General features: G+C 37.7%; 1 protein-coding gene across 3 annotated transcripts in view; it reads right to left on the reverse strand.

The window, feature by feature from the left end:
* Hpse2 (heparanase 2 (inactive)) overlaps positions 1–23,127 on the reverse strand; it is a 649,448-nt gene that overhangs the window by 225,073 nt on the left and 401,248 nt on the right. For all 3 annotated transcript variants that reach the window (XM_076834902.1, XM_076834901.1, XM_076834899.1), the window contains one exon: positions 21,200–21,371. In XM_076834902.1, coding sequence (XP_076691017.1) covers positions 21,200–21,371 — 172 coding nt within the window. The remainder of the gene's footprint in view (positions 1–21,199; positions 21,372–23,127) is intronic.

The following is a 23,127-nucleotide window of genomic DNA, read 5'->3' on the forward strand; positions in this document are numbered from 1 at the left end:
GGAAAATCTACAACATCTATAAATTAATATGAAATGTTTGACTCATAAATAGAATACTGAATAGTTTATAGAGAAATGTTTTAAAATTAAATACAGGGGAAGGTGTACCATGGTCCTGAAAAGAAAAGTAATTATTATTCCTAAATTATAGGCTTAATGAAATTATAATTAAAAAATACCGGCATATATATATATATATATACACATACTTGGAATTGAACCCAGGAGGGCTTAACCACTAAGCAACATTGACAGTCCTTTTTATGTCTTATTTTGACATAGCGTCTCACAAAGTTACTTAGTGCCTCACCAAGTTGCTGAGACTTGCTTCAAACTTGTGATTCTCTTGCCCCAGACTCCCAAGTTGCTAGGATTACAGGCATGTACCACCATGCCTGGCCTCAGCAGATCTTTTTGATACTTTACAAAATCATCCCAATCTTCCTATGGAAAAAAACCGAGAAAATTCAGAAAAACTAAAATAATAAAGGGATATTTATTTACTCCATCATTTATTAAAATATGCTATAAAAGTTGTAAAGATTAAAACATTTTTATTTTAGTAATTAGTAAGGAAATCTGTGGAACAGAGTAGATTTTTAAGAAATTATATTTAAGAATTTATTGCATGAAAAGGGATTCAGTATATAAAAACCTGAGGCATTTTTTTATGGTACCATGTGATTTGTTGTTGTTTATTTAGAAAAGAAATTAAAGTCATGTCCTCACATAGTTTTAAAAATATTTTAATTGCAAAAATATTTACTAATTTAAAACTAATATGTTATATTAGTTTTTAAATTTCAGTAGTATATTGAAGCAGTAAAAAAGTTGTTTCAGCTAACTTTGAGGAAACATCATTATTAATTATGTGTTCATGTGAAAATTGCTATAAACTATACTCTTCCTTTTTCTTTTTTAGCAAAATGATGAGACCAAACATCTGGAAGCATTTCTACACTTATTTTGAGGAGGAAAAATCAAATTTGCAAATAATGTCAAACAAAATATATACTTCCAAATACTACCAAGATAGTTAAATGCTTGTTTTTTGAGAAGTGTATAAAACTCATCATAGGTGCAAATATTCTGTTTTCCAAAGTCTCTTAAAATATATATATAATGTTTTAAACTAGAAAAAGGAAAAACAATCATAGAAATAAAATAAATGAAGGAAACAGATTAGACAAAATCAAGTTCGTGGAATTCTTCCCATCTCTATGATCCTTCTGAGAAAATTATGGCTTTCGATATCAACTCTGTATCTATATCATTTCCATACTTTATTTTTATATCTACATTGGCACTGTGGAAGACACGAAGTAAAAAAAAAAAGAAATCATAATTTTCTTTGTTCAAATCAAATGCTGATGGATTCTTCCGCTCTCTAATTCTGCTATTTCTCAGAAACAGGCCTAAGCTACATAAAACGAGTAACTTCAACACAGCTGCAAAATGCTCAGCAACAGTAATGTTAGAGGTAGAATAACATGAACACCGAACAATGCTGCCAGGAGAAAAATACCACTGGGAAAGTGAATTTCTGTTTAAGGTCTGGTGTTAGTTTAGGATTTTCAACCACCCATTTCCAGTCTAATCTCTTGATGGAGACCTATGAATATACCAGCTAAAGATGATCTAGGATGTGAATATTGACAAGAAGGGAAGTGGTTTTCCAAGATTAAATGTTTCCATATCTAAGTTGTTATGGCAGAAATCCGGATTATAATCCCAAAGGAGAAGGAGTATGTGCCCTTATGATGACCTCTAGTCATAAAAAGAAGGATAACAGATGGAAGGACACAGGGACCTGTATCAAAAGAAACTGACCTGTGCCAGGCAGACATTTCAGTATTTGGGGGTCTTTCCTATTGGAGCCAATCTGCTGCTATAGAAAAGAACAAAATATCCCCTTTCATTGCAAGAGTTCCTTTCTTCCCCCAGAGGACTCCAAATCTGGGAGAAATTCTTTCCTTTGTTTTCCACCTGCACATATGACGTATCTGAAATATTGTGGAGCCTTCTCTCCCAGGGCATATCACAACTCTCTCTTATAATAAGGACCATCTTTATTCATGGTCTTGGGGGTCTGATTTCTATTCCTGCACCACAGAGTACAACCCTAAAAACTGGATTCTGAATTTTGCTCCCAGGAAAGAGGATAAATCCTTCACAGGGAACTGGAGATCTAAATGAGTACATACCTCAATAAAAGGACAGCAGCCTGAACTTTCTTGTCCACAAAGAGAATGTTTTGGTTACATAACTAACATGAATATAACATCTGACAGCCATTCTATACAAAAGTCTAGAAAAAGCTTGCAAGAAAAGTATTCATCTTGGGTTAGAGTAAACCGAAATGAACTTTAGATAAATAGTAAATTTATGGGCATTTCCATTTGGTCCACTTATTTTTCCATGGCTAATTATGTTCTGAGCTATATTATGTACTGCAAAGAAGAAATGAAATATTGACATCTGTCTTTTTTCCCCCTCTCTCTCCTTCCCTTCCTCCCTTCAATCCTTCTTTTCTCTGTTCCTCATTCCTATCTCTCTCTCCCCTTCCTACCCTATTTATATAGAATATCACACTGGCAGTAGACTGATCAATGGCATAGATTTATGATGACTTTGATGCCTAGTGCTCATCTCTATTTAGGCTCATTTTTAGGAGTTTATATTTCATTCATTTCATAAATATAGGAGTCTAATGTGCAAAAGATGTTGAGATTCTTCAGCCAATATCTCTTATCGATAAAAATTACATCCAGGAGGTTTAATTTAAGGAGGATCCTGAATGAAGAAAGGAAAAAATAAGTTACTACTATTTACTGACTGACAGGTACTTGGTAGCAATTTACATATTTAACAACCCCATAAGGTTGATACTACCACTTTCATTTTATAGATAAAGAGACTGTCCTCAAGAAAATCTAGGTAATATGTTGAAGATCTGGAATTCAAACCCAATTCTGACTCTAAAGTTCTTGTTATAACCATGCAGAGATGTCAGATTTATGATCTGTGTGGGGCTGCTCCTTTTCCTGAGTCCATGGTAAACATTGGTAGTAAGTAGATTTCAATATTCTCTCCCTTGTCTGAGAATTGGCCTAAGAATCCTTCTCAAGATAGGGTGCCAGGCACAGTTACTTGGAACTGACCCCCAAGATGAGCCAATTTGCTCCAGTGTGGGTGGGGGTTGGGAAGAAGAAGGCTATAGGATAATGTCTGGAATAAGACAGAGGCAGATGTCAGAGACAAACACACAGAGGAGGACTAAATAAGTCTGCTTGACTGGAATGAAGAAAAAGGCAGTGAATGGGAAATGATGAGAGAAGATGCTGAAACATACCTGGAAGGCTCTAGCTGGAGCTGTAAGAGGCTGGTTAGAGAACATGACAGACATGGCTTGACAGTCCAAACTGTTGCTAAGCAAGTTGCAAAGACCTGGATTCAAGCAAAGAGGGCTACAACTGACTTGATATGATTTTCCCTGGTTGTGGAGCCCAGTGGGAGGGAGGAAAAATGCATCAGGATGTCATTATGAATTTCACAGAGAAAAACTAATCTTCCCAAAAGTTAAAGCCCTGGTAATAAGCTGACTCTATGAGCATGAACATTGTGGGCTTCTGGTAAAGGAGGACTTTCTATTACTTTGTATTCTCCACTGTTCTGCTTAGGTGAAAGATGAAAGTTCAGTAAAACAACATCACAGAATAGAAAGAGAATTGGGCTCAGGGGTATGATAGGTACCTGATTTGAGATCTGGCTCCACAACTCATTAGCCAAGTAACTTTGGGTAAGTTTTTTAACCACCCTAGAATATTTTACATGGAAAGAAAAGCACCTGCTTCCCCAAAATGCTGTGAGGATTAACCAGAAAACATACATGAAGGGACAAGGGCAGTGCATGGTATACTGCTGGTACTCAATAAATGTGAATTTCCTCTTCCTGGTTCTGGCTTGTGAGCTTAATATTTTTATACCTCTACTTCTTGATCTGCAAAATAAAGATTGAAAACCTACTCTGTTTATCATACCGACTAATCATTCTCATATTTTGGTACACAAATCTTTGTTCAAAATGCCAAAATTTGAGCCCCATCCCTACACATTCTGGTTCAGCAAGTCTGAACTGGATACTAAAAAATCAATGCTTCATTTTCAATAATCCTTCTAGGTCCCTCTTGTGCAGGAGAATCATGGACTGCTACTTTGACAAATCCTGATTTTAGCAGCATCTGTGAGGGTAGAGCATTCTCAAAGGAGAATGTATGGTTATGAGGAAAAGAAGAAGTAAGGAAGAATATTTCCCAAGATTTTTGACTTGTGAAATGTCAAATGTTAGTGTATGTTCCAGGACTCTATACTCCTTCTCCAATGTTCTAACTTTCATTCCAGACTGACTTTTCTGATATTAGAGGCAGAGAGAAATATCCTTCATAATAGCAAAAACTCATAAGCTTGAGGTTGGTAAGGAATTAGTCTGTTTCTCTAGTTAGGAAAGAACTCATTTCTAGAAAAAAAATACATTAAATTTATAAGTAACTATTCACAACATAATTCTTGACTAGGGAGTAGACCCTTGCAGTAGCCAGTGTTTCCTGTTAACGAGCACTAAACAGCTTTGGTCTCTCTCTTGAGGCAGCAACGTAAATTCTCTTCTTATGAACTACACTCCTCCTGTAGTGATGAAGTCGTATAACACTTTCACAGTTGAAATAAAACAGAACAATTATTAGAAATAACATTGTGATAATTACTGTGTGCACCAAATTGTCCCCAGCTGTGCATCTTCTCACTCCAGGCAAGAATGTGGCATAAGTGGGTTTCTGGGCAGGAAGTAGAGCTGCAATCACTCTCACTCTACTGACATGTTATTGTAGCTAATCTTCCTAGTTTCCTTCCTCACTCAATTCTCTGAACTGCTTAGCAGCCTACATCAGAGTTAAATAGGGGAAAGCAGACTAAAACCTGCCTTTTCATCTTTAAAAACATGTCTGTTTTTCTTAACGACTGTGGCTATCATTTTTTTGGATGTCAGTGTGAGCCAGGAACTATGCTAAGCACTTTAAATTCATTACCTCATTTATTTCCACCACATTTCATTAGTTCCACTTTACAGACAAAGAATCAGAAGTTTTAGAGAGATTAATTTATTCCTTAAAATGATCCACATAGTAGGTAATCCAAATCTGATCTAGTTCCAAAATACATGCTATTCACTATCCTGTTGTGAGTGAACACTTTGGTGAGTGAACACTCAACAAAGAGAAAACAAAAGGCTGTTGTTACATAGTAAGAAATTAACTGAAAAATTTTATAAGTTTTTTTTTTTGTGTGTGTGTGTGTGTATGTGTGTGCGCCAAACTAAGTATGTGAGAATTTAAAATGGTTGGAGTGAAAAAGTACCTCAGAAACAATTTGTTACTATCTCCCTATGAAGAGACTGATGTCCAGGGTGGATGTGATAGCAAATAAATATCCACAATTTTGTCTCTATTACAATCTCTTCTCAATGGGCACAGGGAAGGCCAACTTCTCCATTAGGTACAGCAGGCACAATGCCAAGGGCCTGCAATACTTTTAGAGGCCCCTAGTCAAAATCAGAAGAAAAAAATAAAATGAAGTTTTAAGTTGAAGAAAGAGTTTTGAGTATTTATATTTTATACCAGTGAAGTAAAAAAAAATGTAGATGTTAGTATGACTTTAAGAAGAAAGGTATGCAGGAAGTCAAAGTGTCTTGGGCCTGCAAAAATCATAATGGAAGACTGTGAAATTTCCATCCTTGCCCACCTGTATAGCCTTCAGAAGAATTTGTGTTTTGAGTACAACGTGGAGTTTATAAAATGGCACTAAACACGTAGCAGAGGTATTAAACACAACCAAAAACAGAAACTTTGGATTAAAAAAGATAATTTTTCTATTCTGGTTTGCTGACCATTTAACATACAGCACTTTGAAAAAGACCATTATTGCTTCCCAGTCCTGTTCTGCTTCTATACACTTTCCTCAAATTTGCATGTTTTCCAGAGCTCTCTGTGCCACCACAGGAGCAGAAAGTTATATCTAGCCTTCTGTTCTAACATAGGTTCACATTAGAATGTTCTGCTAGCAATTCTGTACACTGTGGGAATAAATTCCATTCTTCATTCATGTATCCATTCAACAAATATAAGCACCTACTATGTACTAGGCCTTTTGCCAGTATTGAATCTACAATGGTAAATACAACAGCTGTACTTTTTGCCCTCACAGAGCTTATAATTTACAACCCACAAGTAAATGGTAAATATATAGTTATAAGTTGTGATAAAGACTATAAAAAGACTAACAGTGTATGTATATTGATACAGAATTATTTAGCTAGGATACTTAAGGAAGGACTCTTAATAAGAAGAAACCAACCATGTATCAGATGGACAGAAGATCTGAGGATGAAGTTGAGCATGTACCAAGCCAGTGAGGCCAGGGTGAAATAAGAAAAAGGGTTAGTGGTAGAAGATAAAAATGAAGAGCTGGGCAGCAGCCAGATTATTCACAATAGAGCCTCATGGGGCATAATAAGGAGATTAAATTTTATTCTAAGAAGGAGAAGTCATTAAAAAATCTTCAGCAAGTTAATGACATCAAATGAATTATGTATGTAAAATATTTTTTTGGAGACTGAGTTGATGAATAGATTGAAGGAGGACAAGGATAGAAGCCAATAGACAAATAATAAAACTATTGAAGTCATCTAAGTTCTCTGAATGCTCCAAATTGTAATTCTTTTATTCTGCTCTATTGCAAACTCTCGCCCAAACCAGAGCTCATATTCTAAATTGATGTGGTACAAATATGTTGGTGGAATACTAGTCCCTCAAGAAGGCTTCTGAAAATATGACTCTGTGATCAGATAAATTTAGGAAATTCTGCAACCTAAATCTGCTTCATGGAGATTCACAATGTAAACTAATGTATTTAAAGTTCCATCAAGTATTTCAGTAAATGTGTGATCCCAGTATTTCTCAAACTTACTTGACCATAGAACCTTTTATTTTCCCTCCTCTGGGTAATATTAATATCTTGAAAAACTAATATTCCCCAGGGCACATTTAAGGAAGTAATGCCATAAGTCATTATAATCAAAAGTTAAGCAAATTCCATGTGTTGAGATGCAGGTCCTCATATTTTCTACCTCTCCTTTTATTATTCCAGTGGCTTAGACAGTAATTTCTGAGTCCCCATATTTAACATGAGAATATCAGCTTCCTATGTTTTATTTCTTCTCTCTATTTCTACCTTCTATTTCCTATCAACTGTCTCTTTACTTTTCATTTTCAAGGCTGGTAAGATTTTCACTGTTTCTGTAACCTTATTTTTCTTTCTGTTTTGAGATATTCCTACAAGACAGTTTTGAGTATTCTGAATCAATCCTCTGTATCAGTAGCATTTTATGTTAAGTTTTTTTGTCTTTGTATAAAGCTTCTGGTTTGGAATATATCCTTGGCTGTATCTTCCAGTTATTTTATTGAAATTTTAGTAGCCTTTAGAGGTATATTTTATATACTATGCAATTCACTTATATAAGTGTACAATTCAATAGTTTTTATTATATTTGCAGAGTTGTACAGCCATAAACCTACTCTAATTCTAGGATATCCATCATTCTAAAAAGAAACTGCATGCACATTAGCAGTCACTCCTCATTTCCCTACAATCCCTATTAATAAGAATCAACTAGTAATCTATTCTTAGTCTCTATTTGTTTGCCCATTCTTAAAATTTCATATAAAAACAATCAACAATGTCAGGCCTTTAATGACTACCTTCTTTCAGCGTACATAATGCTTGTAACATGTCTTGGAATTTCATTTCTTCTTAATTGTCTAATAATATTCCATTGTATAGATATACCACATTTTACTTATCCATTCAACAGCTGATGGATATTCAGATTGTTTCCATTTTTTACTATTCCAAATAATCCTACTAAGAATATTTGTGTACAAGGGTTTTTATGTGGACATATGCTTTCATTTCTCCTAGATATGTACTTAGGAGTGAAATTATTGACTTATGTGGTAATTATATTTAACCTTCTGAATAACTACCAGACTGTTTCCCAAGACAGCTGTACCATATTATATTCCCACCAGCAGTGTATGAGGCTTCCAATTTCTCTTCCTTCTGTCTAATACATGTTATATGATGCTGTTTTGGTTACAGTCATACTAATAGATGTGAAGTGGCATTTCATCACAATAAGAAGAAACAAATAATTTGCATTTTCCTAATAACTAATAGTGTTAAGCATCTATTTGCTTATCATTTACCTCTCCTTAGGAAAAAATGTCTATTCAAATGACTTCTGCCCATACCTTAATTAGGTTATTTGTCTTTTTGTTGTTGAATTGTAAAAGATCTTTATACATATTCTGGGTACAGATCCCTTATCATATATATGACTTGCAAATATTTTCTCCCATATTTTAAGTTGTCAGTTCAGATACTTAGTGGTAGTGTCTGATGCACAAAAGTTCTTAATTTTGATAAAACCTAATTTATCAGTATTCTATTGATATGCTTATTGGATGCTTTTAAGTATTTATTATGTTTTCGATGTGTACCCCAAAAGCCTTACCTTGAGAAACTTAATTCTCAATGCAACAGTGAGGGATCTTTGGAGGTGGGACTTTAAGAGGTGAACAGATTAAAATGTTATTATTGAGGGAACAAGTTTATCAACAAATGTGTGGATTCTTTATATAAGGATGACTTCATCCCTCTCTTTGCTCTTTTGCCATGGGATGACACAAGAAGATCTGTACCAGATGCCAGTGCCATGATCTTCCCACCCTCCACAATTGTGAGAAACTAAGTTTCTGTTCTTCATAAATTACTGAATTATAGAAGCACAAAACATACCAAGACAGTGTTGGATTTAAGAAAGCATTGCCTAACTTGTATTAGACTCTATTGCAGCAAGTATATGTTTAGTTTCCAAAATATCTTTTGTTCTGATTGTACTTTTTCATATAAATCTAATTTTATTTTATAAGTGCAATATCTTACAATGTCTTATGAATTATATATTTTTAAAGTACTACTCTGAATTATAATTCTTCTCAGGTCAATTGTTTAATTTACTTAAATTTGTTTATTTTTATTGGTACTGGGGATTCAACCACTGAGCCACATCCCTAGCCCTATTTTGTATTTTATTTAGAGACAGGGTCTCACCAAGTTGCTCAGCACCTCGGCTTTGCTGAGGCTGGCTTTGAACTTGTGATCCTACTGCCTCAGCCTCCAGAGCTGCTGGGATGTAGGCATGCACCACCGCACCCAGCTCTGTTTACTTTTTTCATCTGAGCTATTTGTTTCTTTCTTTGACCTGTGATCTTTGTCTATCCATTCATATTTTAAAATTGTGAAGAACTAAGGATATATTTCTAGGCTGAAAATGCAGATTTTTCTCTGTTGTTGAATATGCAAGATTTTTATAAGTCTCTTTTTTGACTGGGATTTCTATTTTGTGGACAGGACTTGCTGATCAACATAGGAGTAATTATAATAAACTTCAGAAACAATTTTAAAAAATGCTTCAAGGTGAAAAGAAAAGCACCAAACACGATGGCATGTGACTGTAATCCCAGGTATTTGGGAGGCTGAGGCAGGATGATCAAAAGTTTCAGGCCAGTCTGGCAACTTAGTGAGTCTCTGACTCAAACTAAAAGAAAATTTAAAAAAGTGGGTGAGGATGTACTTCAGTGGCAGTGCTTGCCTAGCATGTCTGAGTCCCTGGATTCCATCTTTAGTACCAAAAAATAAAAAATAAAATAAAAAGAAGACAGAGAGAGCGTAATAAATTAAGATAAAATTGTCATTATATGGATAATAATACATAAAAGTTTACAAAAGAAAAACAGAGGAAACTGATGTAACCCTAAAGAACAATTACTTATGTGTTTAGATAAAACACAATAGCTAGGAATAGGCAGTTCATGAATGAGGAAATGAAAACAATAAAACAAACATTTTATTAAGCCCTCCCCATTTTCCAGGCAATATGCTGCTCCCTATAAATATAAACATGAAGATTCTCTCTCTGTCCTAATGGAGTTCATATCCTTACGGGGAAGAAGATAGACCTGTTTAGTCCTCAACTTTCCAAGTAAAACAGCTTAAAAGTTGACTTGGCTGTATAAACTAAAGCAAATCATTGTGAATTATACAAATCACCATAATATATTGAATCACTATCTAACAATTCCTTTCAGTCACAATTATGCATACTATTTTTCATGTTAGATAAACTTAGAGACAGTTGTTGAATAAGATAAATACTATTCATTCAATAAGATTTATAAAATGCCTATTGTATCAGGGTCCTGATCCTAGTCCACAGTCTATAAAGAAGGCAAATATGTAAACATATAAATTATCATCAATTTGATAAATACTATTTCAGAAAAATAAATAAATAAAATGTTATAAGTCCTGCAAGGCCAAAGGGGACCACAGAAATCCTGCCAGAAGATGTCAGGGAAGTTTAGGGAAAGATGAAAGAAGGATGGGCTGATATTCCAAACTAAATGACAGAAAATAAAAAGGTGCAAAGGTAAAAATAATATGGCGTCTTCTCGTTCACATACATGTTGATGTAGCCAGCAGGCAGGTTGTACAAGGGGGTGCAACTGCTTATTAGATACAAATGTAGGCAGGCAGAGACCCTGAAGGCCAGGAATGCACCTGAAAGGGTTTTGATTTCAGACAAAAATGACTTCACCAGATGTTGCCTTACAAAACAAACAAAAAAATATTCATAAATCTATATGGGGAATTTATTAGTATCTGAGACTAGATACAGAAAAATTGTTTAAGAGGAAAAATGATAAAGTTTAAAATAAAATGAAAAAAATGGTTTATGAGTGATACTAAGAATTCAGAAATAACAGTATTAATTAATTATGTGAACCAAGAAGAGGACTAAATCTAAATTAATCTGGTCTGGGACTCAGGAAAAAATCATTATCATGTTATGAAACAAATAGGATGAAAAAAAAGACAATATAAAGATTTAGAGAATATTCAGTTCTTTTCATTGTTAACAGAATTCAAATTTAAACATCTATGCAGCATGATCTTTCATTAATTAAAAAAAAAAAGAAAAAAAAAAAGAATGAGCCAACCATTGTAGCACACGCCTGTAATCCCAATGGCTGGGCAGGCTGAGGCAGGAGGATCGAGAGTTTAAAGCCAGCCTCAGCAAAAGTAAAGCACTAACCAACTCAGTGGGACCCTGTCTCTAAATAAATTACAAAACAGGGCTGGGGATGTGGCTCAGTAGTCAAGTGCCCCTGAGTTCAATCCCTGGTATCAAAAAAAAAAAAAGAATGAATTCTTAAAAAATTGGGTTATGTACCTATATAAATATGCCATAGGGAATTTCACCTTTATACATACGTAAAAAGAACCAATCAAATATAAATAAATGAGCAAAAGGAAGTAGAGTGGAGTAAGGAGAATGGAGAGAAAAATTTGGGAGGGAAAAGGGGAGATCATAAACTGAAATCAAATTCCATGCATGTATGAGTTTGTAGGGTAAACCCAACTACTATATACAACAATAAAGCTCAGATTTAAAGAAGAATAAATTAATAAAAATGGAAATACTCATTGCTGTGGGAGATTGGTGAAAAACATACCCACTAATACCTTGCTAACCTACAACCTAGTTAAATTATGAAGAAATTTGGCAGTAAATATGAGAGCCATAAAAATTATCATCTATTTTAACCCAGAAACCCAAGTTTTTGGAACATAGCCCAAGGATATAATTCAAAAGAAATAAAAAACTATTTGTATAAAGATGTTTATAGTTGGACTATATATTACAGGCAAAAACTGGAAACAGCCCAAATGCCCAACAGTGAGGGAATGCTTATGTAGACTTTTATACATTAATGCAATGGAATATTTTATTGCTATTAAGAATGACAAATATGAGAATTATGTAGAAATAAGGAAAGGGCCATATGAAGCAATGAGTAAAAAATGCAGAACTCAAAATGATGCGTATACAATGATTAAAACTATGTAAATTCATATCTGTGTAACCAGGAGGATTGGAAAAGACCAAAGAGATGGTAATTTAGAGTGCTAACATTTTGTTGTTAGTTCAAGTTGCTGGGGATGTTTATGTGTTTCTAGTTATATTTCACTATATAGTTAGTAATGTACACCAAGAAAGATAGCTCTCCATTTTTTCTGGCATTAAAAAAAGAAACTTATTTATCAATATTTTTTCTTGACCTAGAAGATTTTTGCTAGTCTTCTGGGTCCTACTTTAGTTTTTTTGATATGAAGGAAGTGGAGCCCACTTTTTGCCACCATGACACCCCAGTCACATGCTCATCTCTTTCCTCTTTGCTTATTATTGCATCCAAGTTGCTTAACTTATTCATACAAACCAATATCTGTGTGTTCACATTTGTACCATGTACACAAACTGGATGCACTAACTACAATTAATGTAGTGGTGATAGGTTTCTCTTATGACTTAAAAAATCTGTATTATAAAGAAACATTTGTTTCTTAACTATTTCTTTTACCCTTGAGGAATTGCCCTTAATTTAATGAAAGTCAGTCCCTTTAGGTTCCATCATTTCTATCCTAAAGGACTTCTAACTTTGGCTATATTCTCTTTTTCCTGTATCATCTAGCTCTTCTCCTCTCTAAAGTTGCAATAGTCAGTTTTCATCTCTGTGACCCAAATGCCTGATGAGGACAACTTATAGGAGGAAAATTTATTTTGGCACATGGTTTCAAAGTTCAGTCCACAGTGAGTCAAACCCACTGCTCTGGGCCTGGGGTGTGCAAAACATCATGGTGGAGAAGCACTGCTCTATTCATGGAAGCCAGGAAGCAGAGTGAGGAAAGGGAATGGGCTGCAGAAAAGACACACCCTTCCAGGGCACATCCTCACTGATCCATCTCTTCCAGCTATGCCCCCTCCTGCCTACAGTCACCACCCAGTTAGTCTGTTCAAAATATGATAGACTCATTAGTCTATAATAATAATTTCATCTCTGAATATCCCTGCATTAACACAGGAAATATGGGGGATACCTCATATCCAAACCAGAACAGGTGTTTATCTCTTTAACCTACATTCCTATTCTACTATTTACCACATTAAAGAGGAAAAACATCATCATCTTCCTTGACTATAGTTCTCCCTTTATTTTCCTATTTTTCTTCACAGTAAAAAAAGAATCTCCTTAGGGTTGTCTACATTTTGGTTTCAAATTCTTACCCTCCACTTACTTTTCAAACTATTGCAACCCAAGTTCAGTTCCCACCACTCTTCTGAACTATTTCTCAAAGCCACTATCTGCATATTGCCAAACCAAAAAGGTCCTTTTCTATATTTCTAAGAGTTGACTTCCTGACCTCCTAGAAGCACTTTCTATATATTCAAAATTCTTTTTTTTCTTTATGCATATTATCCTCCCTTTTTATCTCACACTGAGAACATTCCTCTTTTCTTTCATTTCTGAATATGCAAGTTCTTCAGGGTTCTCTCCTAAGCCACTATCTCTGCTCTTTCTATAATTCTCTAACTTATCTCCTCCATTCCTATGGCTTTAAATCCAGTTTTCAATGCTAATGATTCCCCAGATTGGTATTTCTCGTAGAGATCTTGATTTCTTCACTCATTCAATGACATTCTTGATATCTCTATTTAGATTCAAGCATAATATGACATAAAATCAAATATCATGATTTTCTTTCCAGAATCTTGTCACTCCCCAGTCTTCTCATCCCAGTGAATGACAACACCATCTACCCAATTATTTACACATCCGTTGGGCAGGCCCAAGATGGTTACAGTTAAGCTCCCTCACTGAGCCCTTACAGCAGGTTATGTTTTTAGTATGTAACCAAGGTCACAAACACACTGATTCAGCTTATGTACTCAAGGTCATAAACATTTGCTTGTGAGCATGAATTCACTTATGTAACCTGCTGGCAATATGCCTTATTTATCTGACCTGCATATAAAAAAGGTCTATGGAGGCTAATGGAACTGGCTGGGCTAATGAAGCTGGAGCTGGAGCCTGGGGGCTGCTGCTGCCTCTGAATAAAGAAGGCCTACTATTCCAACTGCACCTTGCATCACCTTCCACCTGCTGTGACCCTGAATCTGTTTTCCTGGGTCTGAGCCTCCACCTTGACAATTTGGTGTAGTGGGCAGGCTATTCCACAGGTGAGAAATGCATCAATCTCAGTGGACAGGAGGGCCCTGTGGCTACCAAGCAGCACTCAGTTGCCAAGGTCCCATTAGCATGGATTCCTGTGTAGAGATGGGATACAGTGTAGGGTTCCCTGTGAGCATTGAGATTCTGATTGACCGTGGTAAATATGGACCTGGCAGAGTGGACTGTGAATAAAGTGATGGAGCTGAGGCACAGTCCACAACCAAGTGGAAAGGTGGCAGCAGCAGTGTGGAGAAAATGGAGAAACTGCCTGAGGAGCTGTGTACACAGCCGCTGGAGCCATGAGATAAATGTTTCTTACAGCTCTGAGAGCAAACAGTGACACAGCTTTACCAGAGACTGCCAAGATGAGGGAGTAGAGATATGGAAGAGGCCTTGAAACCAGAGTAAGATCACTGGAGGAGGATCTCTGTCCCTTGGAAACACCCCTTGGCCTCCCCAGAAAGCTGATGGAGTCTGGGGAGGAGGAGGAAGAAGATTAACCTATAAGCCCAGCCAATGGTAATACAGAAAGTGAAACAACAGCAGCCATGTCTCAAATGAGCAGTCACCGACAGTGCCAGCCCAGTTAACCAAGTTCACCACATTCTGCCTGTCAAACAAAGTTGGTGGACTTGGGAAAATAATTTGGACAGAGGCCAAGAGAGCCCCTGGCTGCTTTGACGTTATACCTGTGAGATTTAGGGGCACTGGTAGCCGACAGGGGCAAGACACCCTATGTGTTATACATTATTGATCCTGCACAACCTTGTGACTTAGAAGTGTCACAACCTTGTGACTTAGCAGAGGCCAAGAGAGAGCCTAGGTGTGCCAGGAGCCAGCAGCAGCCAAGAAAAAGACCAGATGTTCTAGGAGCTGGCAGAGATAAGAGACTTCAGGAGATGCCTAGGTCTTATTACTTATGTAACTGAACCAGAAAGAAGCAAATACCCTGGAAGCACTTACACTGCCTAGTGTTTGGTACACTGATGATGCCAGCCATGGACAACTGCCTGTGTGAATGTTGGCAGCTGTGGGACCAGAGACAGACCCTGTCTAGTTTAATATCAGTACAAGATAAAACAGTCAGTGAGCTGAACTAACTGGTGATAGCAAATGAAGAATCCTCCATAGTGGTATGTATGACAGTTGTGTGGTGTATTGGGGGCAAGTTCTGTGGCAAGAGCTCTGAGAGCTAAACCAACAGGAACTGGTGACTGTAGGTTGTGTTACCGGCCATGCTCCCTGACTAGCCCAGGGAATGATGGTTAGGATGTGGTGGTTAGGGCAGGCACCTCTCACCAATTGGGCATCTTGGTTGCATCACTGCCTACAGCATACAGGTGTGAAAACTATGTGAAACCTATCCAAACAGTGGGGTCTGCCTTTAATGCAGAGTACCCTAGTAGAGGCCTACCAGGCATGTGTGGTTTGTGCCCAGGAATATCCACACCTCTGATGCCTTGAAGTCACAGATGGCCAGGTAATGCATGGATGCGTGCTCTTGACACAATGGCAGGTTTACCACATTGGCCCTTTACCAAAGTCAGAAAGGGGCCATGTTTGCCTTGACCACAGGGGATATGGCTACAGGGCTGTTGTTTGCCTGGCCCAGTAATCAATCAAATCTGAGTATTATAGTTCATGGCCTGATTGTTTTGATGGCCTTTATATGGTCAATCTATCACAATAGAGTGTGATCAAGGCACCCATTTCATGGGTCAGGATGTGCATGGTGACTCTTGTACTCAGTTGCAGATTCAATGGAAGCTGCACCTCCCATATCACCCACAGGCTGCAGGCATGATAGAAAGACATAATGGCCTGCATAAGAGAGGACTTAGGACTGCAGTCAACTCACCTGCTAGGAAGGAGTGGTCACAGTGTCTGGGGACAGTTGTGAGAGCTCTGATTAACCATCCCTGATGAGAGGACCAGCTCCTGTGGAGGCCTTGCTGCACTGCACAGCAGCATCAATACAGGTTCAGGTGACAACAAAGAATGTTGTACTTAAGTCTGGGTTTGGAAAGCAAGAGGATGTTCTTTTGCCTGCTCCCACTGGATTGAATAGAAGGAAACTGTGGATTCAATGTGGCCCTGGACAATAGAGTCCTCCCCTGACCTTCCCTGGGTAGCTCTGTTAGTCCCATGGGGAGAAGGTTTAGAATGTGATCTCCTTGTGACACAATGGGTGACTAGTGAATGCCTCCCGACACACATACATGTATCTTGGCCAGATCCTGCACATGGGACACAAATTTTAAAAGGTAACTTTGTTATTTCCCTTTGACTAATTATGAGCTACCCAGTACTGGGTGCACACAGAGTCTGCTGAAATTCAGGACCAAGCTGTATGAGTATATGGTATCACCACCCAGGGAGGCCTCTGCAGGCAGCCCCTGGGTTTTCCTGGGACTAAAAGCTGGCCTGACTTCTCCAAGATGTATAGGATTATCTGTACTAGTCCCCCTAACTGCATTGTCCTTTTGTCTATAGGTGTGTCCTCACCAACACTATTGTGAACTGGGCACATGCCTATGCCAGAGTAGCAAACACCTCCGCCTGCTGGGTATGCTTTGAAGCGCCTGTGAGTCCTACTGCCAGACTACTCAAGGGACATCCAGACTATGTCCCTTGACAACTGACATGGCTGGGAAAGACTTTTATTGCCTCAACAACATGGGATAAAACCGGTTTTTAGTAATCCTAGGTGATGGGGCTTGTTTGCTGTTTGTATGCTGTGGCAGCTTATATAGCTGTTAATGCATATGGATGCAGTGCTGTGGCCTCCTCACTAAGGGATCTTGTAGAAGACTTCAAACGCTTAGATTATACAGTGAGGGATCCTAAAGGAGTGGATTGTCGGGCAAGCCCAAGACGGCTACAGTTAAGCTCCCTCACTGAGCCTTACTATGAGGCCAAGGTCATGAACATCCTGATTCAGCTTATGTGCTCAAGGTCATAAACATTTGCTTCTGAGCATGTACCCACTTATGTAACCTGTTGGCAATGTGCCTTGTTTCTCTGACCTGCATATAGAAAAGGTCTGTGGAAATGGCTCAGGAAGCTAATGGAACTGGCTGGGCTAATGAAGCTGGAGCTGGAGGCTGGGGGCTGCTGCTGCCTTATGAGTAAAGAAGGCCTACTATTCCAACTGCACCTTGCATCATCTCCCCCTGCTGTGACTTTGAATCTGTTTCTCAGGGTCTGAGTCTCCACCCCCAACAACATCTCTGTCACATCGTTATGGTCCTATCCATCACACTATCACATCCCATGGATTCTACTGTTAACAGTATATTGTACTGCCACCATCCTAGTCTAGGTCCCATCATTCTTTCTCTGCATTGCTGCAGAAACCTTCTCACTGATTTTCCTGCTTTCTGTCCAACCCAATTGCCACATACTAGGCACAACATACTAGTTATGGGATAAATCTGATGATTTCCTTCCCAGCTTAAAAACATTCAGCATTTTTCTGAATGTGCTTAGAAGAAATTGCGAGCCCTTCATTATGCCTTTTAGCTCCTATATAACATAAGTCCTAGTTTCTTTTCTAGCTATATCTTTTGTTAGCTAACCTAGCCATTTTTTCATCTTCAGGGCCTTTGCACTTGCTTTTCATTCTAACAAAAACACTAATTCTTTTCACTTTGTGTAGTTAACATCTATTCATCCTTTAAATTAGACCTTAAATACCTCTCATCCTCCCCTTATATGTCACTTGAGGTAACCCTTCCATGACTTCCCTATCTTAAGTACAGCACTTATACTCACTCACAGAACCATGTATCTCTCCTTGGTATTAGCTTAGTTTTAAGTTTAGTTGATTAATGTCTATGTCTCCCTTAACTCAGCAAATCACTCTGTGCAGGTAGAGAATGTTTTTGTTTTTATTATTTTATTACCAGTTCCTAATATAGTACCCAGAATATAGCTTCTCAATAAACATCTGCAGGGGGCTGGGGATGTGGCTCAAGCCTTAGCGCGCTCGCCTGGCATGCGCTGGGCATCGGGTTCGATCCTCAGAACCACATAAAATAAAATAAAGATGTTGTGTCCACCAAAAACTGAAAAATAAATATTAAAATATTCTCTCTCTCTTTAAAAAAAAGAAAAAAGAAACATCTGCAGAACAAATGTATGAGTACTAGAGTGTCACGCTACTGAAAGGATGTTGTAGGTCCTGTGAAAATATATTAATCTAATAATTAAAGAATGATAATCTAAAAGAATAACCATGTGAACTTAATGATAGAGTCATTAGCTTTGCTTGATTATTTATCTAAGAAATGTGAGTAAAATTCTACACTCGTGATCCTTAACCCCTAATTATAATAGGCAAAATGAAACCAACCTGTCCATCTCCTCCACTACACACATACACAGAATAATTTCAAACTTCAGTGAAAGTATGCAAAGGGAAGCTCAGCTGATCTGTGGGTAAGGTCACGAATTTTTTTTACAAAAAAAGTAGAAGTTGCTCATGAGATGAAAGGTGTTTCAGTCAGCTTTTTGTTCTTGTTGTTGTTGTTGCTGCTGCTGTGACCAAAAGACCTGACAAGAACAATTTTAGAGGAAGAAAACTGTATTTGGCACAGGTGGTTTTAGAGGTCTCAGTCCACAGATGGCTGACTCCATTGCTCTGGGCCTGAGGGGAGGCAGAAATCATGGGGGAAGGGTGTGGAGGAAGAAAGCACTGCAGGACAGGAGAATCAGGAAATCAGGAATGGGTGGGGGAGAAAGAGAGAATGCTCCTCTCACAAGGGATAAAATATAAACCCCAAAGGCATGCTCCCAGTGACCTACTTCCTCCAGCCACACCCCACATGCCTACAAGCTAATTCATATCAATAGATTGACACACTGATTAGGTGAATGCTCTTCTAACCCATTTGTTTCACCTCTAAGCCTTTGTCCATTCTCACACATGAGCTTTTAAGGGACACCTCATATCTAAATCATAACAGAAGGCAAGAAGAGAAGGGTGGGGAAGACAGGGGCATTGAAATAAGGGTGGCTACCCTTGAACTATTTGAGTGTCTTCACTCAGCCTTGAGCCAGGAGATTTGGTTTGGCATTGCAAGTTATTTTGTAGCTTGTGGGTAGCCACAAAGGAGATTAGCACACACCCTTAGCCTTGAGCGATGGAGGTGTTGAACTGGCTTCAGGTGGACCTCACCTCCGCTCAGCCTGGGAATGAAGCTCTGGGAGTGGGTGTCACTCAATGAGATGGGATACACCCTCCTGAAACCCAATCCCTTGCCTCATTTGGGTTTCTTCAATAAATAGGATGGTGGCATAGTCTCTCTCTTTCCAACAGACCCTTAAGGTCAAGAGCCGTCCCTGATTCCTGCAAGTAAAAGGTATTTCTGTGTGTTGGGAGCTTCTTTCCCATTTTCTAGTTATTGATGTAGCCAGCGCTTGTGAACCCAGCTCAGGTCACCGGCCCAGCTAGCTCCCAGTAGTGGCTCCTCCCACTTAATGGATTACACAATGCACATGACCTCAGTCTTTGCTGGGCCAGGGAGAGAGCTGCAGTAGCTCCAGAGTTGGGAGTAACCCATTGGGCCTCCTAACTTAAAAGGCAAAGAACATTCTATGGAAAAACCTTTGATGCTTCTCTCATATAAAAAAGCAAACGTGGGGTCTTGCTGTCTCTTTCCAGTGTGGAAGCTCCACCCCTAAGGTCAAAGAGTCGTCCCACCCTCCCTTTTCAAAATTACTTTCTGTGTGCTTTTTTTTTTTTTCACCTTCTTTTCTTAGCTTTATTTCACAGCCAACCTGCATCATGTAGAGGAAACCCAAATTCCACCAGCCCCAGGGACTTGGGTGAGAAAAACACCTAAAATTAAATATCAATTTGTTAATGTTGCTACAGTATGAATCCTTTTGCCTTTTCAAACCTTCAGTAATGTTTAATCTTTTTATAAGCTTCTATCAAGAACCAAAAAAAGAGAAATCACAAGGGCTGTCAAGCTATAAGTGCCATTCAGGAGACAAAGTTTTCCCTTTCCTTGTATATCTCTGTTTCTACTTGTATATCATTTCTCTAACTTCACTTGGTCTGTGCACATCATTAGAAAAAGTCTTACTTATTTTTGATTTGTAGGAATAACCTATCCTATTCCCGACTATTGCAAAATGCCATTTACAATGTGTGCCTTGGTACACAGGGTACTGTGTTCCAGAAGAACTCCTAAATCCCCCAATCTCATTTTGCTCCCACCCCTCCGGCTCTAGTCTCTAATTTGGATCTTGATTAAAGTTGTATCTATCTTCAGCCTTCCTCACACCACAGTGGCTCCCTGTAATGTAATTCTACATGTTTATTGGTAATAAATTCATGGTCAGGCATTTCCTCTGACCCTGAATGATTGGTCCCAATGTACACAGATTATCCAGATCAAGTCTGGTCCACCACCAGGATTGAGGAAGAAGCTTTAAAAAATGATTGTAAGATTAATTCAAAACCAAAGAAATCAAGTGGTAGCAATTCTCCAGAATATCTGCTAATAAATCTACCAGTTCAGTTGTTCTTTAATCTACAAATATTTGTAGTGCTTTTCAACTTTTTTAACCTAGCTCTGCTTGTCAAACTTTACTTTTTATAGAGGCCATTAGAATAAAGTTTTGTTTTGCTCTGCTTTGCTTTTTATAAAATTCAAAATGATGGTATGTAATGCTATAATTAAATGTCATTTTCAAACAATGCATCCCTTCCAATCCATCCTAGAGATTGTGATGTGTCTCCCCCATCATACCACTCTCTTCTGACCATGGAAGTTCTTCCATTGTTTGATGAATAATCCCTAGTTTAGACTGGAGTAAGCCATTATGGAAAAAAAAATCTCCTTTACTCTTAAGATTGAATATAACCAGGAAAAAGTACAAATACTTTAGATCATTACATTTAATGAACAATGTCATAAGGAAACCTAAATAATGTGTCATACCCATCTAGGAGAGCAATGACGTTCTTCCTTGGACGCCCAATATTAGGGCCATATAAGCTGGCTCTGGAGTAAATCCGGATGGGTTGCAAGAGGCTCTTCAGCTGGATGTAATCTTTTCCCAACTGGCTGCCATTCACAGCCCGGCCATGCATGGTCCGATAGTTATTTGGCTCTAGGTTAAAAATAGACATGTAAGTTAGCTTTGAGAAGAGCCAGACTCTGCCAACCCTTTCCTGTCCACAGACCTCTGCATTTTCCTTAACAGAATGAATAAAATAACCAAAGAAAGGAAGTGTGGTATATATAAATTGAAGAACTATCCCAGGAAAGAAGTCAATTTATCAGTGTCCTCTTACCGTTTCACTCATTTCAAAGCAATCTTCACAAAAGATCACCTAATCCACAAAGGAGACCATGCTGATTTTCAGGCAATACTTCATAATGAATGGTATACCAGATTGAATAGTGTCCCCCAAAATTTATGTCTACCAGAACTTCAGAACATGACATTATCTGGAAATAGGGTCCTTGAAGATGTAATCAATTAATATGCAGTCTCACTGGATTAGGGTCGGCCCTAAATTCACTGATTGCTATCTTTATAACAGAAAGGAGAAGGAAGTTTACACACACACACACATACACAAGTATACCAGTCAGACCTGTAAACTGCCTAAATGTTGACTATACTCCCCCCTCTCCACAATCCACCTACAATCTACTGGCAAAAGATGGAAGCACAATCTCTGATCAAACATTGACCCACAATTAAGCTATATTGTGATATGCCTTCTTCACACCATCTCTTCTAACTCTGGAAGGCCTGCAGAGATGAGAATTTCATCCATTGTTTGATGAAGAGTCCTCAATTTAGAGTGGGCTAGAGGGAATACCTAGAAACTGGCCTTAAAAATGTTTTTAAATTATAAATTTAAAAAATGTAGAATTATCAGTAGCTATATAATGTGAGAGAGACAGACTCTATATAATTAGTCCATGTAAGTTTCTAAACAAACAAACAAAAAGAAACAATAAAAACATCTCTGGTATGGAGGATTTATAATTTAGAGGTTCTCCAACATATTATCTAAAATATAGTATTTTCAACAAAAAATTATGACATGCATAGAAATAGGAAAGTGTAACCCAAATATTGGGAGGGGGAGGACTGTTCTAGGAAATTATTTCTTAAGAGGTCTTACTGTTACACTCGGCAAACAAGGACTTCAAAATTTCTATTATAAATATATTCAAAGAACTAAAGAGAATAATGAAGAATGAAAGGAAAGCATAATGTTATTGACTTATCAAATAGGAATATAAGAGAAATAAACCATAGAAAAGAAGGCAGATTCTTGAATTGAACTGACTCATCATAAGCAAGAGAACACAATGAGATTAATGGCTGAGCTTTTGCCAGAAACAATGGAGGCCTTAAGAGAGCGGGATGACACATTCAAAATACTGAAAGAAAAAACCCTGTTAACCAGAATTCTACATGCAGCAAAGCATTCTTCAGAACTGAATGCAAAATTTATATATTCCAGGAAAAACATGTGAGCAAATCTGTCTTATAAGAAATTAAAAAGGAGGGCTGGACAGCTCAGTTGTTAGAGTGCTTGCCGTGCATGCACAAGGCCTTGGGTTCAATCCCCAGTACCACAATAAATAAATAATCAAACAAACAAACAAATAAATAAATAAAAAGGAAGTCCAGATTGAAAGGAAATGCCACATATGGCAATTCAAAACCACACAAATAGACAACATCAGTATAGGTAGTTATACAGGTAAATATAAAAGTTGAGAATATACATGACTTTGTTCTTCTCTTGAGTGACTTAAAAGACACTTGCACAAAACAAATAGATAAAGTGTTGTTGGTCTTTATCATACAAAGATGCAATATTTAGAATAATAATGGCACA

Source organism: Callospermophilus lateralis, chromosome 15, assembly GCF_048772815.1.
Source record: "Callospermophilus lateralis isolate mCalLat2 chromosome 15, mCalLat2.hap1, whole genome shotgun sequence".
In the NCBI taxonomy this organism is placed as follows: Eukaryota; Metazoa; Chordata; class Mammalia; order Rodentia; family Sciuridae; genus Callospermophilus; species Callospermophilus lateralis.